This window comes from Ylistrum balloti, unplaced genomic scaffold, assembly GCF_031769215.1.
Source record: "Ylistrum balloti isolate Yb309-2 unplaced genomic scaffold, AGI_CSIRO_Ybal_v1 Utg370840, whole genome shotgun sequence".
In the NCBI taxonomy this organism is placed as follows: Eukaryota; Metazoa; Mollusca; class Bivalvia; order Pectinida; family Pectinidae; genus Ylistrum; species Ylistrum balloti.
Window position 1 is genome coordinate 1,224,426 of NW_026782484.1, and position 16,250 is coordinate 1,240,675.

Sequence of the window (16,250 nt, forward strand, 5' to 3'; positions counted from 1 at the left end):
TCTACTATGGTGTACATACCTATACAATGGACATCTACCATAGTGTACATACCTATACAATGGGCACCTACCATAGTGTACATACCTATACAATGGACATCTACCATAGTGTACATACCTATACAATCTACATCTACCATAGTGTACATACCTATACAATGGACATCTACTATAGTGTACATACCTATACAATGGACATCTACCATAGTGTACATACCTATACAATGGACATCTACTATAGTGTACATACCTATACAATGGACATCTACCATAGTGTACATACCTATACAATCTACATCTACCATAATGTACATACCTATACAATGGACATCTACCTTAACGTACACAACTAATACAATGGACAACAACCATAGTGTGTACATATATTCAGTGGACACCGCTGACAGTTGAAAGGGCAGTAACTCTGACAGGAAAATAAGGATTGTCAGTCAAGCTAAATGTTTGTATAACCAACCATATTTGATGCAAAATGTCTCATAAATCAATATTTGATGACAGCATCTAGATGAAACATAATAAAATATTGATGAAAACAATTTCAATTATACACATTATCCAACCCCTTTCATGCTGTCCTTCCAAGCCTTTTCTCAATACTGACTTATTTTGGAAAAGAAAGAGAGTTTGTAAGGAAAAAAAATCATAGAAATCCAGAATGTTAGCTGGAAAGGGAAACAATCACATGTTGATTTCTGAGTTTTAAATGCCCCAAGGAAAATTCATACCATTTTCCCTTCATTTCTATTACTAAAGTTAAGTGATAATGTGAATATCAATGAGTCCTTTTTTTAAATGTGGCTTGGACATATCTAATATCTGATATGTAGTGTTTCAAAGTGAAAAATCCATATAAAACAGAAAAATTAAAACAAACAAACAAGGATTAAACAATCTCTAAAGGAATAGTTTTATTCTTCATGTTATAAATGTGACATCTGACTAGAATTTCCAGTCGTATGTTTTACTGTAACATAGGTGTTATATGATCAGGATATCCAGCAAGAGTAGCCTCCCCTCATAGCTTTACAGTACATTATACAGGTGATAAGTCATTGATACAAACATTATATATTTTAAATGTCATTGTGACAAGGACATCATGCAGGAGTAGTCTCCTCTCATATCTTTACAGTACATTATGTAGGTGATAAGTCATTGATACAAACATTATATATCTTAAATATTATTGTGACAAGGACATTATGCAGGAGTAGTCTCCCCTCTCAGAACAATACTTTACATATGTGATATGTCATTGACAGAAACATTAGGCAAAGTAGTCTCTCCTCCAATTAACCAAGTCCCCGTTCCAATACCTTTATATAGCATTTATTACATGTAATAAATTATATGTACAGGTATATCTCTTTATCACTTACTTAAAATAATTTTTAGTCACTGTAGACATAATTTTTTAACTCCAAATGGAGTTAGGGTATCACAAAAGATTGCATATATCAACATTAACAATTAGTTTGTTTAAAACAGGCTGTAGTTTTTACCCCTTGGTAGTGTGAATATTGAGAGTACACTCCAAATAAAAAATGGCCACAATTTTGTTATGTCATAAACACTTTATTAAGAAGAACTTCGGAATTTCCTCCTTACAATACTTGTGATTTTCTTTTTGATGTTTGCATTCACATTTTCAAGTTGTGCTGATTTTCTTGCTGCAGTCTACAAAAAATGGAAGAAAAAAAGGTTAGAATGAAGAAAAGTACATAAGGCTGAAAATCAGAAATAATCATTAACTACTACCTTCAATGAGAGCGTTTTGATCAAGAAATTTCTGATTTGATAACTAACATCAATTAAAACATTTGTTCTTGAATCTTTTTAATTTGAAATGATTATTTTTTATTTTCTTGACTTCAAACAGGTTCCAGTATTTTGATAACCACCTTTTCCTTACTGTTTGAATACTACTTACCTCTATATTCCAGACTAGTTTGACATCCCATCTCTGTGTTACAAAGCTGACCACTCTCCCATTGTCCTCAGCTCCCACACGTCCTACTCTCCCTGCACGGTGGATGTAGTCAGATACAAACTGAGGAAGGTCAAAATTAATCACCTGCTGCACCTGAAACATGAGTTACATAGAAAGGTAGTTTTAAACAGATTATAACATTTTCTTAATACAAAAAAAAAGAAAAAAAGTTTATGACCTTTTACTGTGATAGCAAAGACAAAACCATGAACTGCAAACACACCTTTCTGTAGATATGTATCAAGTCTGAGGTTTTTGAAATTTTTTTTATAAGATACATGTAACAAATGGAAAATACGATACAATCCTTCGGGTGGATATTGTAAATGAAAATGGATTTTAAGCATGTTAACAACATGATCGTTGATGTCAATTTTGATCCCTACCCGTAGTGTATCCAGGCCTCGGGAGCAGATGTCTGTACACACAAATATATTGGCGGCTTCATTCTGGAAATTTGAAAATCTGTTCCTCCTCAGCTGAAATACAAATAAGAAACAACTTTTGGCTGTTAGGTTAAAGTGCATTCACATAACACAACAAAACAACACATAAATTGTAGGTTTGTTCTTAAACCTTGAATTCTTGCTAAAAAAAGAGAACTAAACCCACTGATGGTGAAATAAATACTGGTATAATTTCAAGTTAAGTACTAAATACTGGTTTATTTCAATGGTGCAATTTAAGGTTAAAAGCTAAATATTGGTTTATTTTAATGATCCAATTTAAGGTTAAGTGATAATATTGATTTATCTTAATGGTGTAGTTTAATGGAAAGTGTTCAACATTGGTGTATTCTCCCATCATAATGATTTAATTGGTATACGTTTTAATAGTAGGTAATGGAAATGGTAAGTGTTAAACATTGTTATTGGTATATTTTCATGGTTGGATACTTAAACATTGATGTACTGTGATGGTAATGTTAAACATTTAGAATATTTTCTGATAATTATTTAAAATATGACAGCATGGATGAAATATAACAACAAACTGTGACAACACACCTTGCCATCCATCTGAGCATTTAGGACAATGTTATGAATCCCATGCTCCACTAATAACTTATGTAGCCAGAAACATGTGTCACTTTTGTTACAGAAAATCATGGTTGGTATGTTGTTGGTCAGATTTTCCTTTGTAATGTTCAGGATCTCATCTGCAAGATAAAAATATCCAGTCAGTAAATGGGTCAACATATCATTCAATAACCACTAGGAATTCATGCAACAAGTTAGTGAATATCATCACACATTGAGAATGTCCAAAGACAACAAAGCTGTTAGTATGTGATAATCAACATCACAAGTTGTATGTACAATACACAGGATCATGAGACATAGAAACAAGTCTGGGAGGCCGTAGAGATAAAACACTGTAAACCTTTCAGTCTCTGTAGGAAGAGATCAGGAATATCTTAACATGCCCAAGGACACTATTAATCTGTCAAACACAAGGCTTACTGTGGATGGCAAATGAATTATTGTCTTAACAAAATATCATTCTTGTGCACATCACATGCTTACAAAACATCAAATACAATTTAAAACTTTAAATAATTTTGATTTTAATAATAAATTGTGTATTGAGTTTGGATTTTGACAACACAGGATTTTCAGTTTTGAGAATAACACCAGATTTCAGAAGCCGAGGAACTCTAATGTACCATGGTATGTGTACCTGATAAAAGTTGTTCCACTTCCAGGTCACGTGAGTAACATCACTTAAATGGTTTTCAGAATGTGTAGAGAGTACATGTAGCTTGTCTCAACCTATAGGGAACCTACTGGGAAAAGGTTTAGATTTACCTGTCCAGGGTAACAGAATCTTTTATATCTGAACAGTATTTTAATCAACCTTATCTTGGATTAAAGAAGCTTATCACTGACAATTAAGGCCAATTTGATCCCTATTGGCCCAACCTCTAGAGACCCAAAGCTAGTGGACTTAAAATTAACAATCTTGATCCATATTTTGGCCAAGGAGAAGAAGATGTGTGAATGTGAATTGTTTATGAAAGCACAGCTACCGATGATGACGGACAAAAGACAATGTTAATAGGCCACTTCAGACATTGTCACAGGTAATTTAAGAAATATTGAGTATTTCTTCATGGTGTAGTTATGTCTTACCAGCTTTCTGCTCATGATGGAGACGTACAAATGTCTGGGGAACATGTGGCATCAGTCGATGTAAGCTGTCTGTCTTTATTTTCTTGAAAGATTCAATCTGAAATTAATAATTTAACAAAAAACTTTAAAAGCCACAAATAATTTATTACATAATTACAGTGACATCAGTGTAACAACACCCATTGAGTAAATATTTGTTGTGATGTGTAATGTGTCCTGATGGAGCTGGCTGAAGGTTCTCGTTGTTTCCATCCTGAAATCCTGTCTTTTTGTCATCATGTACCGGTATTGTCACGATATCACCAATTTAGCTTTTGTATCAGTCTAATAAAATGCTATTTTAGAAAATGAGCAGAAAGTAAGTAATATCAATTGAATGGTAGTTCTTATAACACAACCAGCAGAAGATTAGAGTGTGATATTTTGATGACTACACTGTCACTTTCTTCAGACAAATGACAAGTGTGCAGAGTACTAGCAATGATTATCAACCAATTTTTAGGGCTGTACTAAAATCTTTTGTAAAATAATCCTGATAAATGATGTTTCCACTAAAGCTTGGAAAACTTGCTGTGATAAACAGAATTTTACAAGAGTTTCCATGAGATCTATTGAACCTGTCACTAATATTTCATTTTATGAATGAAAACCCATTAAGATCTACTATAGACTGACTTTTTTAGAGTCCAAATATCATCAAGTCAACAAGTTTAATCAGGCAAGTAAATTAATGAGCTGGTACATGTAAGATCATGTGTAGAGGCACTACCGTAATCCCAGTGGAAAAGATGAAAACTAGAAACTGATTTCTAATTGTAATGTGACTTTACCTCTATAGGAGTGTTGGTACATAGGATCACAGACAACAGATCAACATACCCAATAGGATCACAGACAGCAGATCAACATACCCAATAGGATCACAGACAACAGATCAACATACCCAATAGGATCACAGACAGCAGATCAACATACCCAATAGGATCACAGACAACAGATTAACATACCCAATAGGATCACAGACAACAGATTAACATACCCAATAGGATCACAGACAGCAGATTAACATACTCAATAAATACGGTTGACAGACGTAGGGTGTTCACTGCTGAACATTTAGACTCATAAAATAACATCACACTGAGACGGAAATCAGGTTAGGATGAATTATCTGCCCTTACTTTGACATGTTATAGACAGATGGCAGCCAGACTACCAAATCATGCCTGATATAAAGGTGGCCTATGGCACTACATATACCTTACACTGTTGTATACGAAGATAGGAGTTGTCTACCCTTACCTCTATATGGTTCCCCAGGACAGTTTCCAGATAACGTGGCATGGTGGCGCTGACCAGCAGTAACTGTGTGCTATGCATGTTTACCTGGTCTTCTGTTAGGCCATCAGACACAATAATCTGTAAATGACAATATTGGTACAAACTTGTTCATTGTTTTCTGTTCCTCACTTTGACAGTCCTGTGTACATCTCATAAAAATATAATTACTAAATATATGTATATCATTGCAATTTCACATTTAAATATTCTTGTCAAAACATAGCTCATTCTGAATCTTATATCTTGGCATATTTTGACCTTTACAATTTCATAATTTACAATTTTAACAAACTTGGTAGGGTTTATGCAAAATGAAGTGTAACTAAATATTGAAATTCATTTCACTTTGTTGAATAGAAGTCGTTTGAAGATTTTACATTGACCTCTGTGGGCTTGAATGAAGGTCAAGGTCATTCTTTTTAACAAACTTGGTAGGGCTTCATCAAAGCAAGCTACAGGCCAAATATTAGTTGCCTGGGCCTTCCAATTATTGAGAAGAAGTCGTTTGAATGAAAAGTTTACGGACGGCGCATGGCGGACGGCGCACGGCGAACGACGACGGACGAAGCATGATGACTATAGGTCATCGGACCCTTCGGGTCAGATGACCTAAAAATATAATTACTAAATATATGTATATCATTGCAATTTCACATTTAAATATTCTTGTCAAAACATAGCTCATTCTGAATCTTATATCTTGGCATATTTTTCTTTACAATTTCATAATTTACAATTTTATACAATTCTGAATTATGCAAAATGAAGCGTAACTAAATATTGAAATTCATTTCACTTTGTTGAATATAAGGATGCCTGCGACTGTATATTGCCTCTTTAGGCTTGAGAAAGGGCAGGTAAGAATGAAAAAAAAAATATCAAGAATTGTCAGAGACACAGAAGGGTTATGCTAACTGAATTGGACAAAATTTAAGCATGAAAAATAACGAAGGGCAACAACTCCTAAATCATGCAAAAGAGAGTTATGGTTCTTATGTGATGTAATCATCTTTGTTGAGATCTACCTACCAAAGTGTGTTATGTTAAGGACAAAATTTTGATGGATGGACAAATGGACAGTTTAATGGATGGCTCAACAGACAGAAGGACAGACAAAGCAACATCTATATGCTCTCTCTTCAGGGAGCATAAAAAAACAAAAATAATAACCTGCATGATAGTGTCAGCAATGGCAGGGAGCTAGACCTATCCTAACACATCATACCAAGAGAAATTGCCTTTGTGTGATCACCTTGCATGAGTGGTAAGTACAAGTCTGTCAAGGCCCATATTTCTGTTGTACAGATATAGCTTTAAATATCAAACACTACCTAGGTACACTACACAACTATACAGAATCAACACCCACACATGTGTTATGGGCACTAACATACATACTTGTAAATGCTGCATTACTTTCTTGATGACATCGCTGAAACTGTCATCCAGCAAGGTGTCTGCCTCATCCAGTATCAAATGCTGACAATTGGCACCACTAAGCTTACCTGTGAAATCATAGAAACAAACTAAAATATCCCTCTAAGACAAGAAATTCCTGCTCTCCAAAAATCTTGGATCTTTCCTTGAAAAATTTCCTTAAGGTGACAGTGAATATGACCTTGTACCTAAAACAACAGCATTGATCTATTTTCCAATCCAATATTTGTATCAAATTCAATTTAAATAATTTGGTATTTTTCAAAAATCTGTTCTAAGACCGCTTTTATTACGTTTAGTACTTAGTATCTATAGTTGTATCAATAAGAACTGGAATAATAGTAACTTTATGGTGTATAACATCTGGATTAGTGTTGACTTGATGGTGTATAACAACGTGGTTAGTGGTGACTTGATGGTGTATAACAACGTGATTAAAGGTGACTTGATGGTGTATAACAATGTGATTAGTGTTGACTTGATGGTGTATAACATCTGGATTAGTGGTGACTTTATGGTGTATAACAACGTGATTAAAGGTGACTTGATGGTGTATAACAATGTGATTAGTGTTGACTTGATGGTGTATAACATCTGGATTAGTGGTGACTTGATGGTGTATAACAATGTGATTAGTGGTGACTTGATGGTGTATAACATCTGGATTAGTAGTGACTTGATGGTGTATAACATCTGGATTAGTGGTGACTTGATGGTGTATAACATCTGGATTAGTGGTGACTTGATGGTGTATAACATCTGGATTAGTGGTGACTTGATGGTGTATAACATCTGAATTAGTGGTGACTTGATGGTGTATAACATCTGGATTAGTGGTGACTTTATGGTGTATAACAATGTGATTAGTGGTGACTTGATGGTGTATAACATCTGGATTAGTGGTGACTTGATGGTGTATAACAATGTGATTAGTGGTGACTTGATGGTGTATAACATCTGGATTAGTGGTGACTTGATGGTGTGTAACATCTGAATTAGTGGTGACTTGATGGTGCATAACATCTGGATTAGTGGTGACTTGATGGTGTATAACAACGTGATTAGTGGTGACTTGATGGTGTATAACATCTGGATTAGTGGTGACTTGATGGTGTATAACATCTGGATTAGTGGTGACTTGATGGTGTATAACATCTGGATTAGTGGTGACTTGATGGTGTATAACATCTGGATTAGTGGTGACTTGATGGTGTATAACATCTGGATTAGTGGTGACTTGATGGTGTATAACATCTGGATTAGTGGTGACTTGATGGTGTATAACAATGTGATTAGTGGTGACTTGATGGTGTATAACAATGTGGTTAGTGGTGACTTGATGGTGTATAACAATGTGATTAGTGGTGACTTGATGGTGTATAACAATGTGATTAGTGGTGACTTGATGGTGTATAACATCTGGATTAGTGGTGACTTGATGGTGTATAACAATGTGATTAGTGGTGACTTGATGGTGTATAACAATGTGATTAGTGGTGACTTTATGGTGTATAACATCTGGATTAGTGGTGACTTGATGGTGTATAACATCTGGATTAGTGGTGACTTGATGGTGTATAACATCTGGATTAGTGGTGACTTGATGGTGTATAACAATGTGATTAGTGGTGACTTGATGGTGTATAACATCTGGATTAGTGGTGACTTGATGGTGTATAACAATGTGATTAGTGGTGACTTGATGGTGTATAACATCTGGATTAGTGGTGACTTGATGGTGTATAACATCTGGATTAGTGGTGACTTGATGGTGTATAACAATGTGGTTAGTGGTGACTTGATGGTGTATAACATCTGGATTAGTGGTGACTTGATGATGTATAATATCTGGATTAGTAGTGACTGGTGTTTTCCAACAAAATGAATACATTGTGCTACTTTTATAAAAGGATAACCTTTTATCTGTAAGAGATTTCAAAAATCTGTCCTACCTGATTTGAAGAACTTCAGCAGTGTCATGGGAGTTGAGATAACAATATCCATGTCTTCTTTTCCAAGATATTTTATGTTTTGCTGCAAACAAATGAAGAATCAAATTGATGTGAACCTATAGAGTCTTGAAACTAACACAAGTGTATAATCCTTTTCAACAATTTTCACACTGCAGAACTATTCTCACCCAACTTGTCACATCATATAAACAAAACAAACATGTACAATGTATTCAAAATTTCTAAAATGTCTAGAAATATCAAGGTTTGATACTAAACATCCAGACACATATAACAATATGATGTTTACAATAAAAAATCTATCTATCTGAATATTTGACAACAAATTAGATTTCTATGGAGGAGTATTCATACATCTAAAATATATGTTGACCTAGTGCCGGTCTCAGACAAAATAATTCCTTTGAGTGGTATATGTTAAACTGTTCTATTACATGAGTGGATTGGTTTCTGGATATTGTAAGTAATAAAAAAAAGTTCAATGGTTAATTAATACCTAATCTGATGAGATTAAATGTGACTTTCCCTTTTTAATTAATTTATTTATTTATTTTAACAGGTTTTACGTCCACTATTACGACCTTTTGGTCTTTCAGCACACAAGTCCCTCTTTAATGTAGGGAGGCTTAACATATACATATACATATAATGAGAGAGGCCCAATTAGAGGCGTGCACAGCTGCCTAATAAGAAACAGAAGTCAAGGTAATGGTGAGTTATGACCTCCAGTAGTCATGGTCAGTCATTATATTCCAGCTTACATTCTTAACTATTGGTAAAGAAAAGGGCAATGCACATGTATGATTTCACTTGGAGATTTTTAAATTGAAAAATGTCAATTAAAGAAAACTGACATTTTGGAAATAAAATCATGTTCTTCTGGTCACATTTGAGAGAATTATGAGGAATTGATAAAACTTTCGTACAGCTTTCAGGAAATCTGTTATACTGCGAATGACAATGGGAACTGAAGCACTGTTAAGATTAGAGATCATACAAAATCTTAACTTCATCTACAAGTGGACTGAATTTTATGTCAGTGGGTAGAAAATTCATTTCTAACCAAATGAAGCAAAAGTAATAATTTCAGAACAATTGAAATGTGAGAAAAGTTTCGTCAAATTCTTCCCTTACAATAGTGACAGTCTTTAATTGTCAATTGATGTCATCATCTCGCTTCCTAGACAGTCCACAACAAAAAATAGAAGGAGTACAGACAATAAGTAGAAACAGTAATTACCCTCTGACTGTCTCCAAAAAACACTGATGACAATGTTCATTTTATTCTTTCAATCAATCTCAAAAATGAATCTTTAACAACTTGGAAACTAAGGAAAATCATTCAGTATACAGTTAAACTGTTTTGCAAAATAATAACAAAATTTCAAAATCTAAAATTGTTGTAATATAGCAATTGATGTGAGTATTACATTGGTGAAAATTTTATTTAGGATCTTAAACTCATTTCTGAAGTGTCAACTGAAATTTAGATCAAGACAATGTTAATTCTTCTCTATATACCTTTCCCATTGTAATGAAAGATGCAATACCAATATTTCAAAAGTGGAACTATGCTAGCTTTCCTGAATGTCATAACTATGAAACATTGCCTTATTTACTTATGGTGGATTGTGTCATCCTCCAGTCCAGAGTATCCATGACAACAATTGTTAATTGACAAATTAATACACCATATGTAAGCTCTTCTCACCTTTGACCAGAAGAGCTAAAACCTTTCAAAAAAAAACCTCATTGTATCTATACTTACACTAGTGATGCCTTTCCCTGATAACAGCTTCACGTTGATATCACAGGCTTCTGCAAATTTGCTGGCAACATCCTAGTAAAAATCAGAGTGAACCATAAAAAGAACTTTCTTCTTTTATATCTTAGTTTTACCTCAAGAGAAAAGCAACATATATATTTTTCCATGGCAACCATATTTGTTTGATTGGTGTTTGTTATAATGATACTGTGTACTGTATCATATTGTCTGAGATTTCGATGGATTGGTACTGATATCAATAGTATTGGGATAATTAAATGCCTTATTGATTAAATGATTGATAATAACAAAATCATAGACTAAATAGCAATTTGTTTATGTGTTGATTTTAATGAGCTATACATTATACTGTTTAATAACAATTACATGTAATTACATGTACTTGCATTGTAACTCTACAAATTGTGGGACATGTTAAGAATCCTCGATTTCAAAGATGTTGAAGTTTTTATCACAGAAAATGAGAAGTAAAGGAGAAAATTTTATGAAATTCTGCACTATTCTGTAATGATTTTTAAGTTATGATTATTTTATACAGCCATTTCTCAAAATATGATGTTTTAACCCAAATATATACAACGAAAGAAATCAAATTCAAATTATCTGTTCGACTGTAAGAGATTGTATCTCTCCTGTAATCATAATGTATGCATTCTTGTACTCTCTGAAAAACAAGCTATTTATACTCAATGCAAAATCTTACATATTCTTTTCTCAGCATTCCTAATTTTCTGAGATCTTGTAAAATATGGACAATATTCAACATAGGATGGGTTTACAGACCTTTCCTCTCTGCAATCCAACTATTTATTAAATTAATCTAGCTTTGAAATACAGTTAAAACTTTCTGAGCAATGGATCTAAGCACAATACTTTACTGGGTGAAATGTTGGTACCACTACAGAAGAAGCTTTTTCACAGTCTTTCTTGTTCACACTATTTTGTAACAGGTGAGGCAAAAACTTCTGCTCAGATAGAAACTTACCATGACTTGGGTGGCCAGTTCAAGGGAGGGTAAAACAACAATAGCTCTGGGTGAGTTGGGCAGAGTACCCTTGTCAGACTCAAAGGACTGCATGCGGAACACCAACTCCATGACTGGAAGCAGGTAGGCTAGTGTTTTACCACTGCCTACAACAGTATAGTACATAGTTCAAACATTTAAAAACATTACCAGATACAGGCAGGCTAACATTATACCAATTAAACTAAAGGAAACTTTCCTCTGGACAATCAGGAACAACCTATTATAAACACTTTGTCCTCATGTGCCCCCTGATAGGAAGTGAACTAAGGGGTACAGACTACCATCTCAATATTCTACAGATAAATTCTCTGAATGATTGCATCAGAAATAAGAAAAAGCTTCTATTGATCAATATAGTTCTATATGTACTAATTCTTTAGATTAAATAAATATACCTGTTTCTGCAGCACAGATTACATTCTGTCCTTGTAACACAGCATTGAATGTATATCTCTGGGGAAAACAAGCCAGTGATCATTAAATATCCATAGAGAAATGCCTGTACACAGAACAAGGGATTTTTACTTAGGCCGGAAATATGGCTGTTTATCATTTTCAAATTTTAAATTTAAACATGCATATTTTTGCGGTAATCTTATTTTAGTGGAAATCTGACAATCTCTCCCAGAATGCATTGCGGCACCCCAACAACACCTCTGTAAACGGCTCATACCATTTCAAGATTTTTGAAAAACATATTCGTGTCAAATATTAAAGTAGCACATTATTTTTCGGTTTTGTTATTTGTATTATTTTCTTGTAAACAGAGATTTTTTAAAATATAAAATTACTACATTAGTTTTATGGTTATAAAACTGTGTGGATTACATCATGAAAGATTATTTTTGAGTAAGCAGTCACCATCCATCATGTTCACATTTTGTACTTTCGTTTTTCAGCTACAAAATTTTACTCCAGTGACATGTTCATATACTGTGACATCGGTGATAACTGATGGTATTCTGGCTAAAATATTGGCTCATAACCTCACAAAAAACTCAGATGTTGTTTTCCTTCTATCGATAGCATATAAAACAGTTTACAAAAAAGTGCTTCGTTGGTGTTGTCGGGGATGACCCTGACTGGAGGTCAACTACGGGTAGTCTGGGAGCTGTTTACAGAGTAGTATTGTGACTATTAAGGAACAACAACTCTGGTAGAAATTGGCAATCTGATTTTAGTGGTAAACTTATTTTAGGACTTTCTGCACTGAAGGGACAGTACTAAAATATGATAAAGCTAATTACAATAAAACAGGTTTACAAAATAAATATGAAACAATTACTTGCCAGGAGGGATTTTGTTGCTGACAGCTAAATTGTTTGATATCTTAAATTTACATGTACAGTGAGGTTGAAGTATGGACAAGAACATCAACAAACATTAAAAAATGTATTGTATAATGGGTACATTATCGTTTAATGTGGAGGTGTTTGTATAACGTACAGCTATCATTCATCAAGTGCATACCTGTATTTTGGTTGGATATTCAAAGTCTAATTTTTCAACCTGCTCTAATAAGTGTTCATTCAGGTCGTAATCTTCAAATCTCTGAACTGTTTCATCAACAATTTGCAAGGCTGGATTCTGTAAATAAGTAATGAATATTTTGTACAGCACTAGAAAAAAATCCCAATGTCTGGTAATGGATATCAAAACATAAAAGTCAAAACACAAAAGTCAAAACACATCATTATTAGTGTAAACAATTAAATCAGGCAATTGCCTAGAGAAATAATTACATAAAATTTAGTGTAAACAATAGAAAGTGGGTTGAGGTCATTCATTTGAACAAATATCTGCCCAATATCAGTCGGTATTAGTGTAAACAATCATATCACACCATTATCAGTTGAAATAATCATATCATGAAGTCCATTATTAGTGTAAACAATCACATTGGGCAAACATTGTTAGTGTAAACAATCATATCTGGTCGGTATTAGTGTAAACAATCATATCACACCATTATCAGTTGAAATAATCATATCAGGTCATTATTAGTGTAAACAATCACATTGGGCCATTGTTAGTGTAAACAATCATATCTGGTCGGTATTAGTGTAAACAATCATATCATGCCATTATCAGTTGAAATAATCATATCAGGTCATTATTAGTGTAAACAATTAAATCAGGCAATTGTCAGTGTAAATCTAGAGAAATAATCTGTACCAGCAGCAGGACATAAGATTTTACAAAGCGACCATAGTTCACATTCCATCATAAGCAAAAAAGTATTTTACCTTTTGCTGAATTGTGTTTTTGGAACATTGTCATGAAATGCTCAAAAACATCGTAATTTTATTTATATTACAATTAGCTGCCTGTATGTCTCGATTCTGAATATACAGGTTTATCTGGCTGTGTGTCCTAATATTGAACAGTACTGATTTAACTGGCTGTGCATCCTAATACTGAACAACGCTGATTTACTTGGCTGTGTGTCCTAATACTGAACAATGCATGTTTACCTAACGTGTGTCCAAATACTGAACAATGCTGATTTGCTTGTTAATATGCCTTAAAAATGAACAAAGCTGCCTTACCTGGCTGTGTGTCCTAATGAACAAAGCTAGTTTATCTCAGTGTGTCCTAATTCTGAATAATATTACCTGGCCATGTGCTTTGATGGTGAAATGATCCCCTATAGACTTATAGTTGTTCCAGCCATGGGAGGCTAACATCTTTGGGTTAAATTCACTGTAGGTCTGCCCTCTGTGATGGTTATATTGTGGACGTTTACAGTTGATTAGAAGTGAAGATTTCCTGTTTGACATGTTCACTTTTGCCTGTATGGCTTTCTTCCTCAAAATTTTTTTCTCCTTCTTTTCAAATTGAACTTTAACCTTATGAGGAGTTGTTATTCTTGGTATTTCTCTGTCTACCCTTGTCTGAAATACATAGTATGTACATTTTAGCCGCAGTAGAAATAAAATGAATTTTGAATAATCCATGATTATGTCCAGTTTTCATTAAAGAATTAAAGTTAGAATACACTGCTTCAATGACCTATAAATATCCAGTTTTCAGTGTATCCTAGGAAATAAATAGTGTTTAAATTACCTTGTATACTACTCATTTCCAACTTTCCCTATTCTGATATTTCCTTTGCTCTCCTACTGTTAGGTGGTAAGACCTTCTAACATACACACATAAAAAATGATTGAAGGAATACTTACCACAAGCTGTCTGTACAGGACAGACACCAGTTGGGACTGGATAGTCCTATTCAGCATAACCAGGGAACACATTTGCATCCTTTGTCTTCAGAAACAGGTATGCTTTAATCTTTTATAGTAAACAAATGTATCCATTAGCAAAAGAAGTACATTTAAAAACATGATTATTTAAAATCACTAGAAACATCGCATTCTTCCATGGTGGAATATTTTGTTTTCTAAAAGTAACTTACTGAATGACTGTTAATGTAAAATGACACTTGTGACATCATCATTAAACAATAGTATGATCACATGTCAGAAACACATACCGACAACTTTCCAACAAGTTGGACACAACCCTGTATATGAGAAATACTAGTTTTGCATCTGAAGGATAGTTATTGCTTTTAGTAATCAATCAGTGATTCAAATTCAGGATCATTTGAGATAGGAACACAAAGTTGTTTTTCAACATTTGACACAAAATTTGGCACTATCTTTTCAACAAGACCCAATAGTCATTGAGACATGGTATCCATCTGCATAAGAAATATTCCTTTTTGTTATCTAACTGTGCTAAACTGACAATTTATATCACTGATTTTGATTTGTTGACTTGCACATTGTATATAGCCATAGGGAAAATGCCAAAGGTAAACATGAATTTACTAGAGTTCTACTTCAAGCCACACTATAACCAGTGGAGGTGATAAAGTGTGTGATTTTTACAAAAAAGCGAGATAACTGAATAACTCATTTTTTGTGTAAAAATGTATAATGTTGCATTTGTTATTAGGCCATGTTTAAAAGATGACATCCTATTTGTCGCAAATATGTATCGGCTTTATGCGTTTCGTTTCCTAATGACCATGCATTTTACTACTCAAAGAAGTAACTTTCCTTCAACTGCAGGACTACTTCCCATATCTGTATACGTAGGGTTGAGTCCAACATGTTCAATAGGCGAGATCTTAAGACAATGTAAGAAAAAATAATGATGTCTGTTGAATGGTTCGTTGAAAAAAAATATACAGAAAGGGCATATTTCAAAACAGTAAGACATTTATTTTTTAAAATTTGACGACGCAACACCACAATCCAGAACCAAATACATTGTTTATAATGAGGTCCGAAACAGACTGACGTGAGAGCTATGGGGAAGCGTGCTTTTAAGTCTGGGTTGCTTGAGCCTTAACGACTATTGTCTGTTCGTTCAAATACTGTTAAAAACATATTTTCAGGAAGGAATATACCTGTTTTCAACTCACACAACCATGGCATATCTTATACTGCCCTGTCGTCAGTCATGTGCTGGTATTTAGTTGGATCATGGAGGCTGACATGACACCGGAAGTTGGTTAATCTTGGTCAAACGGAGG

General features: G+C 33.9%; 1 protein-coding gene across 1 annotated transcript; it reads right to left on the reverse strand.

Annotated features, from left to right (window-relative positions):
• Nucleotides 1–904: 904 nt before the first annotated feature.
• LOC132558941 (probable ATP-dependent RNA helicase DDX28) lies at nt 905–16,234 on the reverse strand. The gene is made up of 15 exons (XM_060223561.1): nt 16,125–16,234; nt 14,890–14,998; nt 14,323–14,601; nt 13,178–13,294; nt 12,103–12,160; nt 11,666–11,811; nt 10,663–10,734; nt 8,874–8,955; nt 6,883–6,989; nt 5,446–5,562; nt 4,144–4,240; nt 3,019–3,170; nt 2,398–2,490; nt 1,952–2,104; nt 905–1,698 (listed from the first exon to the last, which is right to left on the reverse strand). The coding sequence occupies exons 2-15, from the start codon at nt 14,965–14,967 to the stop codon at nt 1,600–1,602; spliced, it is 1,650 nt and encodes a 549-aa protein (XP_060079544.1). The 5' UTR covers nt 14,968–14,998; nt 16,125–16,234; the 3' UTR covers nt 905–1,599.
• Nucleotides 16,235–16,250: the final 16 nt, after the last annotated feature.